The sequence below is a fragment of the Somniosus microcephalus genome, chromosome 19, assembly GCF_052327205.1.
Source record: "Somniosus microcephalus isolate GS21.2 chromosome 19, FLI_Smic_1.0, whole genome shotgun sequence".
NCBI classification, from domain to species: domain Eukaryota; kingdom Metazoa; phylum Chordata; class Chondrichthyes; order Squaliformes; family Somniosidae; genus Somniosus; species Somniosus microcephalus.
Genome location: NC_141005.1, coordinates 65,836,253 through 65,852,083, shown reverse-complemented (window position 1 = coordinate 65,852,083; position 15,831 = coordinate 65,836,253). Strand labels below are relative to the sequence as shown.

General features: G+C 43.4%; 1 protein-coding gene across 1 annotated transcript in view; it reads left to right on the top strand.

Annotated features, from left to right (window-relative positions):
- LOC147104559 (septin-2) overlaps positions 1–13,285 on the top strand; it is a 177,377-nt gene extending 164,092 nt beyond the window's left edge. The window contains exons 13-14 of the mRNA XM_085961955.1: positions 848–958; positions 10,576–13,285. Of these exons, the coding sequence (XP_085818081.1) occupies positions 848–928 (81 nt within the window). The 3' untranslated portion in view covers positions 929–958; positions 10,576–13,285. The remainder of the gene's footprint in view (positions 1–847; positions 959–10,575) is intronic.
- Positions 13,286–15,831: the final 2,546 nt, after the last annotated feature.

The following is a 15,831-nucleotide window of genomic DNA, read 5'->3' as shown; positions in this document are numbered from 1 at the left end:
AAGCAGCCACTCAGCAACATGACCCCACCCATCAAGGACACGTCAGTGATGAGCATAACAAACTGAAAGCTGAACATGACGTTTTGGAGAATGTCACGAGGGGTGCCTGAAGTGGTTCTGAAAATAAATGTCAACAGCATACAAGCCTCCTCCTGTTACATGGACTAACTGCACTGGGGTCTCAGGCCTGCATTACTGGCACGCTGTGATCTGTAAACCTGTGCTTGAGACAGGAGCTACAGTCTATAGAAGCTGCTTATCCAAATCCATTAGAACTGCTAATCTACTCCACAGAACTATTTTGAGCCCTTTAAAAGCATAGACTCTGTGCTGTGTACTGCACAGGATGCATTGTGCTCCGTTTCAGTGTAAAAGGATCTTTCTGAGACTGTATACTTTCCCGCCTCTCCCCACCCCTGCCCCCCACTCCCACCATCCTCATTATAGCATAGCCCTTTAATGTTTATAAAGAGTATGTGCAACAGTGAATAGCGTCAGATGGAACATAAAATGTATTCAGAAAAATACTGTACTGTTCTGTTCTCACCCGGAGCCTTGTATTGAGGGCCGTTTTTTAATCAGAGGTGGTGTTTGTAACTGAGACAGACTGAAATGTACCATTATAATTCATTTACTAATGAAATAACTGCTTGGTTAATAATGTACAGTATGTGCCTGTACACGATATACAGCACACTGCCTCATATTTTGCTGCTGTATTTTTAATGATTAGGGTGTTTTGTATTGATGTTGTGCAATTGTGACATTGCTCCCTTTGTGCAAGTGTTTGCAGTGATCTGTGCAGTAATAATATCATAACTTAAATGCCTAATTATTTTCTCCTCAGTTGCGCCGAATGCAGGAAATGATCGCTCAGATGCAGGCACAGATGCGAATGAAGCCTGCAGATAATGGAGACGGGCACTGAGTGATGAACCAGTTCTGCTTATATTTACAGGTAAGAGCCGTTGGTGATCTTCGCTCATCCCCGATCTCTGGGATTGAAAGGGTATCGGAGTTATGTAATTAGAGGCAAGCTGTCCGGGTTAAACAAATGGAATTGCACCTGAGCAACCTCTCACTCACCTGAACCCAGTTCCTGGGTGTCTACACACCTGAACGAGCCCTCACATGAAGCCAGCTCCTGGATATCCACACACCTGAACGAGCCCTCACATGAAGCCAGCTCCTGGGTGTCTACACACCTGAACGAGCCCTCACATGAAGCCAGCTCCTGGATACCCACACACCTGAACGAGCCCTCACATGAAGCCAGCTCCTGGGTATCCACACACCTGAACGATCCCTCACATGAAGCCAGCTCCTGGATATCCACACACCTGAACGATCCCTCACATGAAGCCAGCTCCTGGATATCCACACACCTGAACGATCCCTCACATGAAGCCAGCTCCTGGGTATTCACACACCTGAACGATCCCTCACATAAAGCCAGCTCCTGGGTATCCACACGCCTGAACGATCCCTCACATGAAGCCAGCTCCTGGGTATTCACACACCTGAACGATCCCTCACATGAAGCCAGCTCCTGGATATCCACACACCCGAACGATCCCTCACATGAAGCCAGCTCCTGGATATCCACACACCTGAACGATCCCTTTCATGAAGCCAGCTCCTGGGTATTCACACACCTGAACGATCCCTTACATGAAGCCAGCTCCTGGGTATCCACACGCCTGAACGATCTTCCACATGAATCCATCTCTCATGAGCAGAAACATTATTCATAAGCACTCTTTCCAGAGTTCGTTTCCCTAATATAAATACGAAGGCCTGGAAATTCCACTGGGATTCTCGTGCTCTCCCACTTTAACTTCAACAGGAGATGGCTGGTACCCTCCAGAGAAAAACGTAAAGGGCCATCTTTAACCATTGATGCCATTTCTGCAGGGTAGGAGATGAGGGTGAAAGCCCCTGGAATTTCAGGACCATAGTGAGACGGTTCTCGTTATTAAGGCCCATCTTTATTTTGTGACCATTTTGTGAAAACGCCTGCTTAACAGCAAAGGGTTAATGTGGAAGCTTTCTTGACCAGATCAAAAAGCACAGCTAGGTCTTCACTATGGAACATTTTGTCCTGTTGTTGGTTGAATGGAGTCCGACTGCAAAGCACAGTCAAAGAAGCAACAGCTGGAAGACTGCAGTGAAAAATGATTTATTTTTTTCATAAATGTTTAGGATTGTGCAGTTCTACCGCAGAGTTTCTAATTTAGGACAGGAATGTATGTGAAAATATGAGACTTAGGAGAAAATGGGGAAACTCTGTCGGCTGCATTTTAAACAATGCCCCAAAGAATCCTCCCACTGCTTCTGTTTAATTGCTTCCACCTCGGCATGTTTTTCAAGCTGCCCAATCAGGCTGTTGTGTGGTTCTGTGGAATTCGAATTGAGGCTGGCCAGAGGTCAAATGGACCCGCAGATATGTCTGATTTTTTTTTTCCTTCATTTTTTTTTGGCGGGTGGGGGGGGTGGGGGGGTGGTGTTTACATTTCAGCATGCTCCAAATTACAAGCTCTTGACAGTTGTATCTCTGAGCAGCTTCCTTTTAGTGTGGGTGGTTTGGGTTATTTTATCTGTAGATAATGACTGTATGCAAGTTTGACTGACGGGACGGGCTGTCAGTGGAATTGTGGAACGCGCACTAAGCTAATTTTGTTGTTTTACTTCAGATTAAAACTGCAGCAGCGTTCCCATTATTCTCTGCTGCGGAATTGAAATTCCAGTAATTTTAGTCTTTCTCGGAAGTAACGAGGGATATAATATGTCTGAATCATATGGCACAGAAGGAGCCCATTCAGTTCATCATGCCCGTGCCGGCTCTTAGAGCAAACCAATTAGTCCCACGCCCCTGCTCTTTCACCATAGCCATGCAAATTTTTCCTTTTCAAGTATATATCTATTTCTCTTTTGAAAGTTGCTGTTGCATCTGTTTCTATCATGCTTTCAGGTAGTGCATTCCAGATCATAACCACTCGCTGCGTAAAAATGTTATCCTCATTTCCCTCCTGCTGCTTATTATCTTAAATTTGTATTCTCTGGTTACTGTCTCGCCTGCCAGTGGAAACCGTTTCTCCCTATCTACTCTATCAAAACCCCATAGAATTTTGAACACCTCTATTAAATTTCCCCTTAACCATCTCTGCCCTAAGGAGAACAATCCCAGCTGCTCTAGTCATAGAATCATAGAACGGTTACAGCACAGAAGGAGGCCATTCGGCCCATCAAGCCCATGCCGGCTCTCTGCAAGAGCAATTCAGCTGGTCCCACTCCCCCGCCCTTTCCCTGTAGCCCTGCAAATTTTTTTCCCTTCAGGTACTTATCCAATTCCCTTTTGAAAGCCACGATTGAATCTGCCTCCACCACCCTTTCAGGCAGTGCATTCCAGATCCTAACCACTCGCTGCGTAAAAACAAGTTTTTCCTCATGTCGCCTTTAGTTCTTCTGCCAATCACCTTAAATCTGTGTCCTCTGGTTCTTGACCCTTCTGCAAATTGGAACAGTTTCTCTCTATCTGACTAGACCCCTCATGATTTTGAACACCTCTATCAAATCTCCTCTCAACCTTCTGCCCTAAGGAGAACAACCCCAGCTTCTCCAGTCTTTCCACGTAACTGAAGTCCCTCAACCCTGGAACCATTCTTGTAAATCTTTTCTGCACCCGCTCTAAAGCTTTCATATTCTTCCTAAAGTGCGGTGCCCAGAATTGGACACAATACTCCAGTTGTGGCTGAACCAGTATTTTATAAAGGTTCATCATAACTTCCTTGCTTTTGTACTCTATGGGCTGGATTTTGTCAATGGGGACATGATGGAGGCGGATCTCCCACTTTTCGGGTTGTAGCCTCGCCGTCATCGATTTGTGGCCAACCCACGTGATTTTCCCTTGATTGACCTTGTTAAGCCCGCCCAGCGGGCTCAGCAGGCCAATTAAGGGACACCCGGTTACAGGTGACATCAGGGATTGACATTTCATCTGTCAAGAGCTTTTGACAGATGCAATATCAGCGTTTGACAGCTCTGTGAAGCTGTCAAACACTGACAATCTGACTTCTAATTTGAGTCCTTCTCCACAGACTCGGTTAGAAATTGCTCCAGAACAGAAAGCTGAATGCTGCAACTTTTGACAGCTCGCGGCCATTCTGCTTTCTGTGCTGGTGAGATGAGGGACTCCCGAGACCTGAAGGAAGGAAGCCTGCATTAGTAAGTAAAGGTAAGTAAAACTTATTTAAACACTTTACACACACCAAGCACACTTACCTCTGCACTCATGCACCCATCACTCACCTGAACACCGGACAGCTCGAACCCTTCAGCCCGATGGTCCGCCTTGCTAACTTGGCGTGGTTTGGAGCCGTCGGGCAGCCCACACTTCAGGGCTAAAAATAGGGATTAGGCCAAAAACTGCCTGTTAACTACCTGTTAACAGGCAGTTAATTGGCACTAATCCCCTTCCCGCCTCGGGGAGGCGGCTCCCAGCACAGGTCGGGTACCCGCCTCCTGGGAAACGGGCATGGAGGCGGGTTGGGGGCGGGCAGGGTTCGTGCCCCCCCGATTCAGCAATTTTCCCCCACTCCTGCCTCCAAACCCGCCTCCACGGGGCTTGGAAATTCGAGCCCTATGCCTCTCTTTATGAAGCCCAGGATCCCGTATGCTTTTTTAGCTGCTTTCTCAACCTGCCCTGTCACCTTTAACGATTTATGGACATATATCCCCAGGCCTCTCTGTTCATGCACCCCCTTTAGGATTGTACCCTTTAGTTTATATTGCCTCTGTTCGTTCTTCCTACCAAAATGTATCACTTTGAACTTTTCTGCATTGAATTTCATCTGCCACGTGTCCACCCATTCCACCAGCCTGTCTGTGTCCTCTTGACGTCGATCACTATCCTCCTCACTGTTCACTATACTTCCAAGTTTTGTGCCATTGCAAATTTTGAAATTGTCCCCGTACACCAAAGTCCAAGTCATTTATATATATCAAGAAAAGCAGTGGTCCTAGTACCGACCCCTGGAGAAACCCACTGTGTACCTTCCTCCAGTCCAAAAAAAAACGTTCACCACTACTCTCTGTTTCCTGTCACTTAGCTAGTTTTGTATCCATACTGCCACTGTCCCTTTTATTCCATGGGCTTCCATTTTGCTGGCAAGCCCATTATGTGGCACTTTCGCCTTTTGGAAGTCCAGCTAAACCACATTGCCCTCATCAACCCTCTTTGTTACCTCATCAAAAATCTCAATCAAGTAAGTCCCTTTCCTCTCAAGTCCCTGAACGTATTGTCGCCTCCCAAATCCGTGCCCATCTTTCCCACAATTCCATGTTTGAATCCCTCCAATCAGGTTTCCGCCCTTGCCACAGTACCGAAACGGCTCTTGTCCCTCCCTAGCTCTGTAACATCCTCCAGCCTTACAGCGCTCTGGGTGAAGTCCTGTTAACCCATCACCCCTGTGCTCGCTGACCTACATTGGCTCCTGGTTAAACAACACCTCAATTTCAAAATTCTCATCCTTGTTTTCAAATCCCTCCATGGCCTCACCCCTCCCTATCTCTAATCTCCTTCAGCCCCACAACCCCCCGAGATATCTGTGCTCCTCTAATTCTGCCCTCTTGAGCACCCCTGATTTATAATTGCTCAACCATTGGTGGCCGTGCCTTCTGTTGCCTAGGCCCTAAGCCCTGGAATTCCCTGCCTAAACCGCTCCGCCTCGTTACCCCTCTTTCCTCCTTTAAGACGGTCCTTAAAACCTACCTTTTTGGTCACCTGCCCTAATTTCTCCTTATGTGGCTCGGTGTCATTTTTTTTGTCTTTTAATACTCCTGTGATGTGCCTGGGGACGTTTTACTATGTTAAAGGCTCTATATAAATACAAGTTGTTGTTGTTAAACACTATTTGCCTTTAACAAATCTGTGCTGGCTTTCCTTAATTAATCCACACTTGCCCAAGTGACTGTTAATTTTGTCCCGGACTATCATTTCTAAAAGCTTCCCCACCACCGAGGTTAAGCTGACTGGCCTGTAGTTGCTGGGTTTATCTTTGCACCATTTTTTGAACAAGGGTGTAACATTTGCAATTCTCTAGTCCTCTGGCACCATCCCCGTATCTAAGGAGGATTGGCAGATTCTGGCCAGTACCTTTGCAATTTCCACATTTACTTCCCTCCGCATCCTAGTATGCATCCCATCCGGTCCTGGTGACGTATAAAAGAAAGAAAGACTTGCATTTATATAGTGCCTTTCACAACCACCGGACATCTCTCAGCGCTTTACAGCCAATGAAGTACTTTTGAAGTGGACTCACTGTTGTAATGTGGGAAACGCGGCAGCCAATTTGCACACAGCAAGCTCCCACAAACAGCAATGTGATAATGACCAGATAATCTGTTTTTCGTTATGTTGGTTGAGGGATAAGTATTGGCCAGGACACCGGGTATAACTCCCCTGCTCTTTTTCGAAATAGTGCCATGGGATCTTTTACATCCAACTGAGAGAGCAGTCGGGGCCGTGGTTTAACATCACATTCGAATGACGGCACCTCCGACAGTACAGCACTCCCTCAGCACTGCACTGGAGTGTCAGCCTAGCTTTATGTGCTCAAGTCCCTGGAGTGGGACTTTAACCCACAACCTTCTGACTCAGAGGCGAGTGTGCTACTAACTAAGCCACAGCTGACACTTATCTACTTTAAGTACAGCCAGACTTTCTAGTACCATCCAGTATCTCAACAACCTCCTCTTTCACTTTGACTTTGGCAGCATCATCTTCCTTGGTAAAGACAGATGCAAAGTACTCATTTAGTACCTCAGCCATGCCCTCTGTCTCCTTTTTGGTCCCTAATTGGCCCCACCCCTCCTTACTACCTGTTTGCTATTTATATGCCTATAGAAGACTTTTGGATTCTCTTATGTTAGCTGCCAGTCTATTCTCATACTCTCTCTTGCTCCTCTTATTTCCTTTTTCACTTCCCCTCTGAATTTTCTATATTCAGCCTGGTTCTCGCTTGTATTCTCAACCTGACATCTGCCATATGGCTCCCCTTTTTCTCCATGTAGCTGAAGTCCCTCATCCCTGGTATAATTCTGGTAAATCTCCTCTGCAACCTCTCCAAGGCCTTGACAGAGTGTAATTTTCGCCTTCAGTATTTGGTCGGTGAACTAGCGAAACGGATCACATGACCGTTAAAGACCTGCCTAATTTTCATTTCCACTTACCTCAATGGAAATTGAAAACCGGCGGGTTCTATAACGGGCAGCCGATCCGCTCTGCCGGTTTGCCGACCAAGTAGTGAAGACGACAATTACCCCAAGCAGTTAATCTTGTGCATCATTCTCCAATTTACCATTATGAGTAAGTGCCAGGCAATGACTGTCTCCAACAAGCGAGAGTCTAACCACTGCCCCTTGACATTCAACGGTATTACCATCGCTGAATCCCCCACTATCAACATCCTGGGGGTCACCATTGACCAGCAACTTAACTGGACCAGCCACATAAATACTGTGGCAACAAGAGCAGTTCAGAGGCTAGGTATTCTGTGGCGATTGTCTCACCTCCTGACTCCCCAAAGCCTTTCCAGCATCTACAGGGCACAAGTATGGCATACACTCCACTTGCCTGGATGAGTGCAGCTCCAACAACACTCAAGAAGCTTGACACCATCCAGGACAAAGCAGCCTGTTTGATAGGCACCCCATCCACCACCTGAAACATTCACTCCCTCCACCACCGGCATACCGTGGCTACAGTGTGTACCATCTACAAGATGCACTGCTGCAACTTGCCAAGGCTTCTTTGGCAACACCTCCCAAACCCGCGACCTCTTCCACCTAGAAGGACAAGGGCAGCAGGCGCATGGGAACACCATCACCTCTAAGTTCCCCTCCAAGTCATACACCATCCTGACTTAGAAGTATGTCGCCGATCCTTCATTGTTGCTGGGTCAAAATCCTGGAACTCCCTACCTGACAGCACTGTGGGAGTACCTTCACCACACGGACTGCATCGGTTCAAGAAGGCGGTTCACCACCACCTTCTCAAGGGCAACTAGGGATGGGCAATAAATGCTGGCCTTGCCAGCGACGCCCACATCCCATAAGCGAATAAAAAAAAAAAGTTGGAATGAGCTGAAAGGAGCTCATCATCGGAAAAAGGGTAGAAATGTAGAGACCAGCGACTTAAGATTCAATGATACTGTAGTCTAGTTATTAAAACCCTTTGTGAATGGAGATTTAAATTTTTTTATTTAACCTTTATATTTGTTTTTTTCAATTGAACTTTGAATATAAACTCCCCTTTGTTTCACTTCATTGCATAGAAGGAGGCCTTCGGCCCATTGGTCCTAGTGCCAGCTCTTTGAAAGAACTCTCCAATTAGTCCCACTCCCCAGCTCTTTCGCCATAGCCCTGCACATTTTTCCTTTTCAAGTATATATCCAATTCCATTTTGAAAGTTACTATTGAATCTGTTTCCACTCCTTTTCAGGCAGCGCATTCCAGATCATCATAACTCACTGCATAAAAAAACCTCTCATCTCCTCTCTGGTCATTTTGCCAAAACATTGGAGCTCATCCAAGATTTGAATCCAGTCCTCTCGCATATTTTAACCAACAACCCTGAAGTGAGAATCATACCTCTAAACCAACAAGCCTGCTCGTTTGTGGGCTCTAGGAGACTTGGTAGGAGGCATTGCGTAACTAAACTAAAACATCAACATCAGTGGTTCCTTCCCCAGTCAGTGCTGCATTAGCAGCTCTCAACCAGGGTGGGGGAGAGAGTTTGTGCACCAGGCTGTAGTGTCTCCGGGTGGAAAGATTGGAAAACAGGGTGAGTCTTACTGAGGCACATTCATGCACCATCTAGCCACTGAAATGTATTGGATACCTAGAAGCAGGTTCCATTTCTGCTCCCTCATGGATATCCTAAAAACAAGTGAAAGTGACCAAGAATGGAGCTTCATTAAAATAGTGAGCATTGAGTTCTCCCTTAAGACTCGATTGCTGAATGCACTTTTCAGCGTGGAACTGAAATATAGACCCAGGAAATTTGATCCTCAGTCGGTGTTTTAAATTAGTCGATCTGAGTCAGCAATTTTACAGATGTTAAAATTAGGCAAAGAGGAAGAAAAAGATCAGCATGGGACGTTATTTCTGATTGTTGTGGAGTGTGTGGATAAAAGGCGACGACAGGATCATGCTCAACTACGATGTTCCCCAAAGTTGAATAGCATCAATGACACTTGCTTTCTAGACTCTCAAAAAGAATGGCCAGAGAGCAGATGGAACTTGTAGAACTATAGCCCAGCATGACGTCACCTTCAGGAGAGGAAAGCAGAAATGGAATTTTTTTTTTTTTTTTAATGGAATTGTTGCCTAGAAATGAGAATTGGAACTGGATGTATCAAAAACACAAACTGGACATGCACATTATGCGGGAGTGTCCTCATTTCGACCCATTATAGAAAATACAATGGATGAACGTGTGTTCAAGATTCTGCATCATCTGAATCATAGAATGATACAGCACAGAAGGAGGCCATTTGACCCATTGTGCCTGTGCCGGCTCTTTGAAAGAACTATCCAATTAGTCCCACTCCCCTGCTCTTTCCCCATGGCCCTGTAAATTTTTTTCCCTTCAAGTATTTATCCAATTCCTTTTTAAATGTTAGTATTGAATCTGCTTCCACCGCCCTTTCAGGCAGTGCATTCCAGATCACAGCAACTCGCTGCGTTTAAAAAGAAATGTCCCCATGTTGCCTCTGGTTCTTTTGCTTATCGCCTTAAATCTGTGTCCTTTAGTTGCCGACCCTTCTACTACTGAAAACAGTTTCTTCTTATTTACTCTTATCAAAACCGTTCATGATTTTAAACATCTCTATCAAATCTCCTCTTAACCATCTCTGCTCTAAGGAGAACAACTCCAGCTTCTCCAGTCTCTCCACATAACTGAAGTCCCTCATCCCTGGTGCTATTACAGTAAACCTCTTCAGCACTCTCTCTAAGGCCTTGACATCCTTCCTGAAGTGCGATGCCCAGAATCGAACATAAATTTCTGAGGACCTTTGTAGGTACTTTTGTCTGAACCCCTTAACTGTGCCGAAAGATTTTGTGACTCCTTTCCCTCTGGGTGTTCACACTGTAATTCAGTATCTGTTCAGTAACATTATGATATCATCATATTATAGCTAGTGACATAATGAACTTTCCAGCATGTGTAAGAGTTCAGATAATGAAAAATTACTTTTAAATGGATGTATTAATTTTAATGCATTGGTAGGGTTGCTGTAGAAAATTGTGTATGGTACCTGTGACATACATAGATCTACTATGGGAGACTTGGGTATAAAATGTGTAATAGCTGTGGTATATCATGAATATATAGTAGGATCTGTGGGTTGTATTAATTATTGGTCCTGAGAGGAGGAACTTCATAATCTGCTTCCAGGGTTATCTGGTCTTTCCTCAGTTGCGGGATAAATGCAATACACAATTATTTCCCCCTGTCTAAGCTTCTTTAAAAGCTGCTGTCAGTTAGTAATGCCATTGTGTTTTTCTCTGTAGGGATAGGATGTGGTGCAAGTCCCGAGGCTGCAAACACTCTTGCTATCTCTTGGATGCAATGCTGACTGTATGAGTTTATGGCAAAACAGAAGAGGAAGCAGTCTTCACTTGCATGGAATTTCTGTATCACTCTATTGTAATCAGATATATTTTCTATCTTGCCTATCTGTACTGATACTTGATTACAATGGGAATCTTTTTACGGTTTTTATATAGTTTGTAAACCTCCTTGTATTATTGCTACACACTCTCGAGCTTTCACAGGCATGTAATCCCTTTCCTCCAAGTGGCAGATTTTGGTGCGTTTACATCATAAATGGTCATCAATGAGGTGAAGGTACAGCCAACAGTGCTGCCCAATGGAATCCCTGAAATAAAATCGTCTATTAGCGTTGGGTTAAATGCAGCAACACAAAGCCAGTACACCAACCCTCTCTCTAATTTGCCAACCAAGCAAAAATAGAATGCTGACAAAGACCCAAAATGCCAACTGAATTAAACACCATGATCGTTATCCAATCCAGCTAATTGGCACAGTTGTTTTGTGTCACAAGTGGCAACCCTGCTGACAAGTTCACTGATAAGTGAACACAATTAATGGTGGTAATTCCCATCCCCATCATTATTTTTTAAACTTTGATGAAGGGCCAAAGTAGTTTACCCATTTACTTGCCAATCTGCAACAGATGCAGCTGAAATGCTTACTCATTGATCTGTGACAGACAGATTCAATCCTTGAATTATTTTTTATCGGGTTGAAAACCTCAGGTTTAGTGCTAGCAAGTGCGCTTTTTACAAAATTCTATATGCTGAAATGTGAAGCCTGTAGCTAAACCTCGTAATTCAATGTATTGAAAGAGTGAGATTCAGACATGCCACGGATTCCCTTAAACACACAGTGCACTGTAGCATCTAGAAGGATAGCTGTGCTGTGAGGTTATTAACATTTCATACATTTATTATCGTTGCACTTTTGGTCATTTACTTCCACATTTTCAATATCTTAAGCCTTGTCTTTGTCCTAAGGTCGTGAAAGATGCTGTATAAATGCAGGTGGTTCTTGGTTCAGTTGATGGTAATCTTGCACAGAAGTCAGGAGGTTGAGAGTTCAAGTCACACTCCAGGACTTGAGCATATAGTCTATTGCTGACATGACATACTGAGGGAATACTGCATTGTTGGAGGTGCCGTTGTTTGGATTAGATTTTGATCTTTGGTGGCTCAGGTGGACGATTAAGATCTCTTGGCCCTTTCCAAGAGCAAGGTAGTGTCCTGCCCAACGTTCTTCCCTCAATTAACACTAGCAATAACAAATGACCTGTTTACCTCACTCCTGTTTGTAGCACCTTGCAGTGTGCAAAGTGGCTGCCATGTTTGTTTACCTAACAGGTATTGCACTTCAAAGTAATTAATTGTGTGGGAAATGCATTGAGATATTTGAGAGTTCCAGATATTATTTAAAGGTAAATCTGTCTTTTTGCTCGTGTCCTAAGCCGGACCACTGATTTGCTTTATTATAATTGGTACAGATCATTCCAGGATTTTTTAATCAATTTTTTTGAGATCATATGCCACAAATCTATCCTTCCTTCCACAAAACCACAATTCAGTGACCTCAATTATTGAATTGGTTTTTGAATTATAAAATCGTACAGATTGTAATTAAAACTTGTTTTAAATGAAGCAGTTAAGTGCACTCTTTGAATTTGAAGCTTCATTGATTGTGTGTACAAAGATCCCTGATTTAAAGGATAATGTATAAATGGAAATGGTGCAAATCTTGATTTTCAGAGAAGCTGCTACATCCTGTCTTCCCACTACTACTTTAGTCGCTATTGGAACAGTTAGGCCAAGTTTATTAGTGTTCTAAAGCTCCTCCACGATGCAGCTTTATCAGTTCATAGGCTTCAGCTAACAAGACCGTTCAACTTGTATGATAAGACCGCGAATAGAGTAACAATAATGTCAGAGAAAAGTCATTCACTTGATTTATACCTAATGCATTTTACAACCTTTTTTAATGCAATTCTTTGGTTATAGCATAATAGCTATAATGTGCAGTTCTTTTAAATGGCAGACTTTATCATTACAAGGCCTGTTCAGCAGTTTAGCAGGTGCCTATAGACGGTAACTGGTGCTTTCATCAAGGAGCCTACTTACCAAGCCAGCTGGAATGTGTCTCCGTTTTGAAAATGGAGATGTTTCAAAGCACTAAATGACTCTGGTTTGATCTTCAAGGACCTATTGACCAAAGGGCATCACTGTCTCAGGAGTTGCCCAGTTGCCGAGAACTGACCATTTAAGTGTGGTCAAGATACTTTATAGCACCAACATTCTGACGGTGTATGTGGCCACCGTTTTTGCCGTATATGTGGCTGCTATGTTCATTGTGTAGGAGTTGTGCATACTACAGAATGAGTTGCATTCCATTTGTGCCAGGAGGGAGATTCCTAGATGCTTAGTTCAGTGTTTTGTCATATCGTTTTCATAGCCAGGCACTGTTACGTTCACCACATTGCCTTATGATTGACAATTACTTTAGTTTTTTTGGGGGGGGAAGTGGGATTGGTTTTGTTTGGCCAGATGCCAATAATCTGCCTCTAGGAGCTTTTGTTAGTAATTCCAGACATAATCATAAAAATGCTTTTATCTTTGTACACTACATTTGTTTTTGTATCAAGTAGTCAACAATAAACTGTACAGGACTGAACCAACTGACTCTGATCATTTCATTACATTTAACCTGTTTTCCCCCTCAAGGCCTCCGTCAGCCGAGAGCAGGACAGTGCTGGTCACTCGCTACTGTATGACCACGCAACAGATGCCAGCTTAGTAGAAGGGGCAAAACTGCATATAGATGTTTTTCCTCCTTTGTTTTTGTGAAGCAGGGCACTTAATGATAGCCGTAAGCTGAAGAAACTTCTTAATAATGTCTGGCATATTAAGGTAACCTGCTGTGAAAAATATGGTGCAAAGACCTCAGATCTCATGGGTGACAAATGAACAGTAATGCAGGATGTCTCCGTTTAATAAGGGTTTTTGCTCACTAATAAGGCTTGGTTGCCAGAAGTAGTCATTAAAATGTGTTGATACTAACTGAGTGAGTAAGATGTATGGGCTACAATGTGACATGGGTCTGTATAATGGCTTGAAGTATGGTCCCTTGTTTGTAGCCTCTGCCCATATAGTTACTCAATGATTTATTAAAGGAAGTTGTGTTGATATTTCCTCAATGGTCTTTGGGAGGTTAGCCAAAACGAAGCTGAGGAAATAGCTTCCACTTAGTCCTCAGAAGCAGTTAGTTGGCTGTGTAGTGGATGTGTAAACAATCATCTAGTAACAAGAGAATTTTAAACCATTGAACAACAGAGGTTTCTTGCTAGTACAGCGGCTTGTCAACATATTTTAAGGAATTTGATATGGTCCAATTATATGGTTTTAATTATTTTCTCTTTCTGTGCATGTCTAAGCAGCTGCTTAGTTTTGAGGACTATTTTAATAACTCTCACTGTATCTCACTCAGCTTAGGAAGTCTGATTTAGATGCTTCACTTAAACAAGTTAAAATTGCAGAGTGCTCGGGGATAGTTGCAAAGCGAATGCTACTTATGTACCCAGTGGGAGGGAGGAAAAAGATTGGAGAACAAGTTGCTCGGAGCATCTGTTACAAACCTGATGAGACCATTTACAAAGGGAGATTGAGCAAGCCTTGGGAGCAGGTTGCCAGTCGGAGGAAGTGAAAGACAGAAAAGGAGAAAACTAACATTTTAAATGGGAGGCGTGGAGAGTTACCAAGAAAAATATTAGGAAATAGTATTGTAAAATCTTTACATCTGTCTAATGCAAATTTCTCTGGCAAACAGGTATAAACAAGCCAAGGTAATCATTCTGAACTGCACAGACAAAACATTTCAGCAGTAGTGTGTTCTGAAGCCACGTCTGCAGCCTGTTAACTGATCTGAACTCACCTTGTGTTTACTTAAATATCAATTAGGATTTGTATTCTTAAAGGGGAACACACCTAAACGTCAACAGAAAAATGCATTCTGTTTTGCTTGGTATAATGTTCTTTTCCTTTGTAAATCAGTGCATTCTCTAACTTTGTTACAATTGCACCCATTCAGGCAAGTGGAGAATATTCCAGCCGCTCCTGACTTGTGCCTTGTAGGTGGTAGAGAGACTATGGGGAGCCTGGATTAGCCATTCGACGCACAATACCCAACCTCTGACCTGCTCTAGTAGCCATGGCATTTATATTGCTGGTTCGGTTGAGTTTCTTGCCGATGACGCCCCCCAGGATGTGGGATTTGACAATGGTAATGCCATTGAATGTCATGGGGAGGTGGTCAGACTTGCCTTGAGTAGCACCACAGGAGATTCAACAGTATTATAAAAACTTTACCTATGCGTGCATTTCTTGTCATTCACAGTTGGGATATTACACACTACCTGTTGCAAACCTCTGTAATTTTTTTAATGCAACTTATTTTTAAATATAATGGGTGTCATTGCAAGTGCACAAGAACTCAATGAATTAGAGCCACAACATCTGCAGGCACTTGTTGAAACAGAGATCATGTCAACATTTAAGAATAGGTTAGATAGGTGGTTGGCAGAAAGTGGGATATGGGTACATGAGATTAGCACTACTGCACTTATGGAGGAGAAACACCAACATGGATTAGTTGGATTGAATGGTTTCTGTGTTGCAATTTCTATGTAATTGACCTTCCCACAAACAAAGCCAGGATTCTGATCTCTGAACAGCAATTAATCTTTGAATGAACTGATCTAGTACATATAAATCAATTGGACTAAGTACCCTTAAAGGGATGCACACCTACACTTTTAACAGTAGAATTGTGCTTTACATAGGGTAATGGTCCTATCCTTATTAACTGCATCCTCTGACTTGCCATGAATAGCGTCACAGGAGATTTGCTCATCTATATAAAATAAACATTAAATCATGGCTGAATTGCAAGATTGAAGAAACATTAAAAATGATAGGTGTTGTGATATAACCATTATAATTGACAACCCTGCAATGTTCTTACCCATGTTCATCTTAGTATAATGTTACCTATGCTGAGGAGCATTGGTAAGGACATGTCATTTAGATGCACAAAAGAAAAAGCAGTGGGAGCAATAAACTTTGATTTGCTGTCATCATGTCCCTTGGATTTGGTGAAAATGTTCTATTAAGGGATTTCACCTATGCTAACTGGTTGGGGACTCTGGATGGATTAGCTGAAAT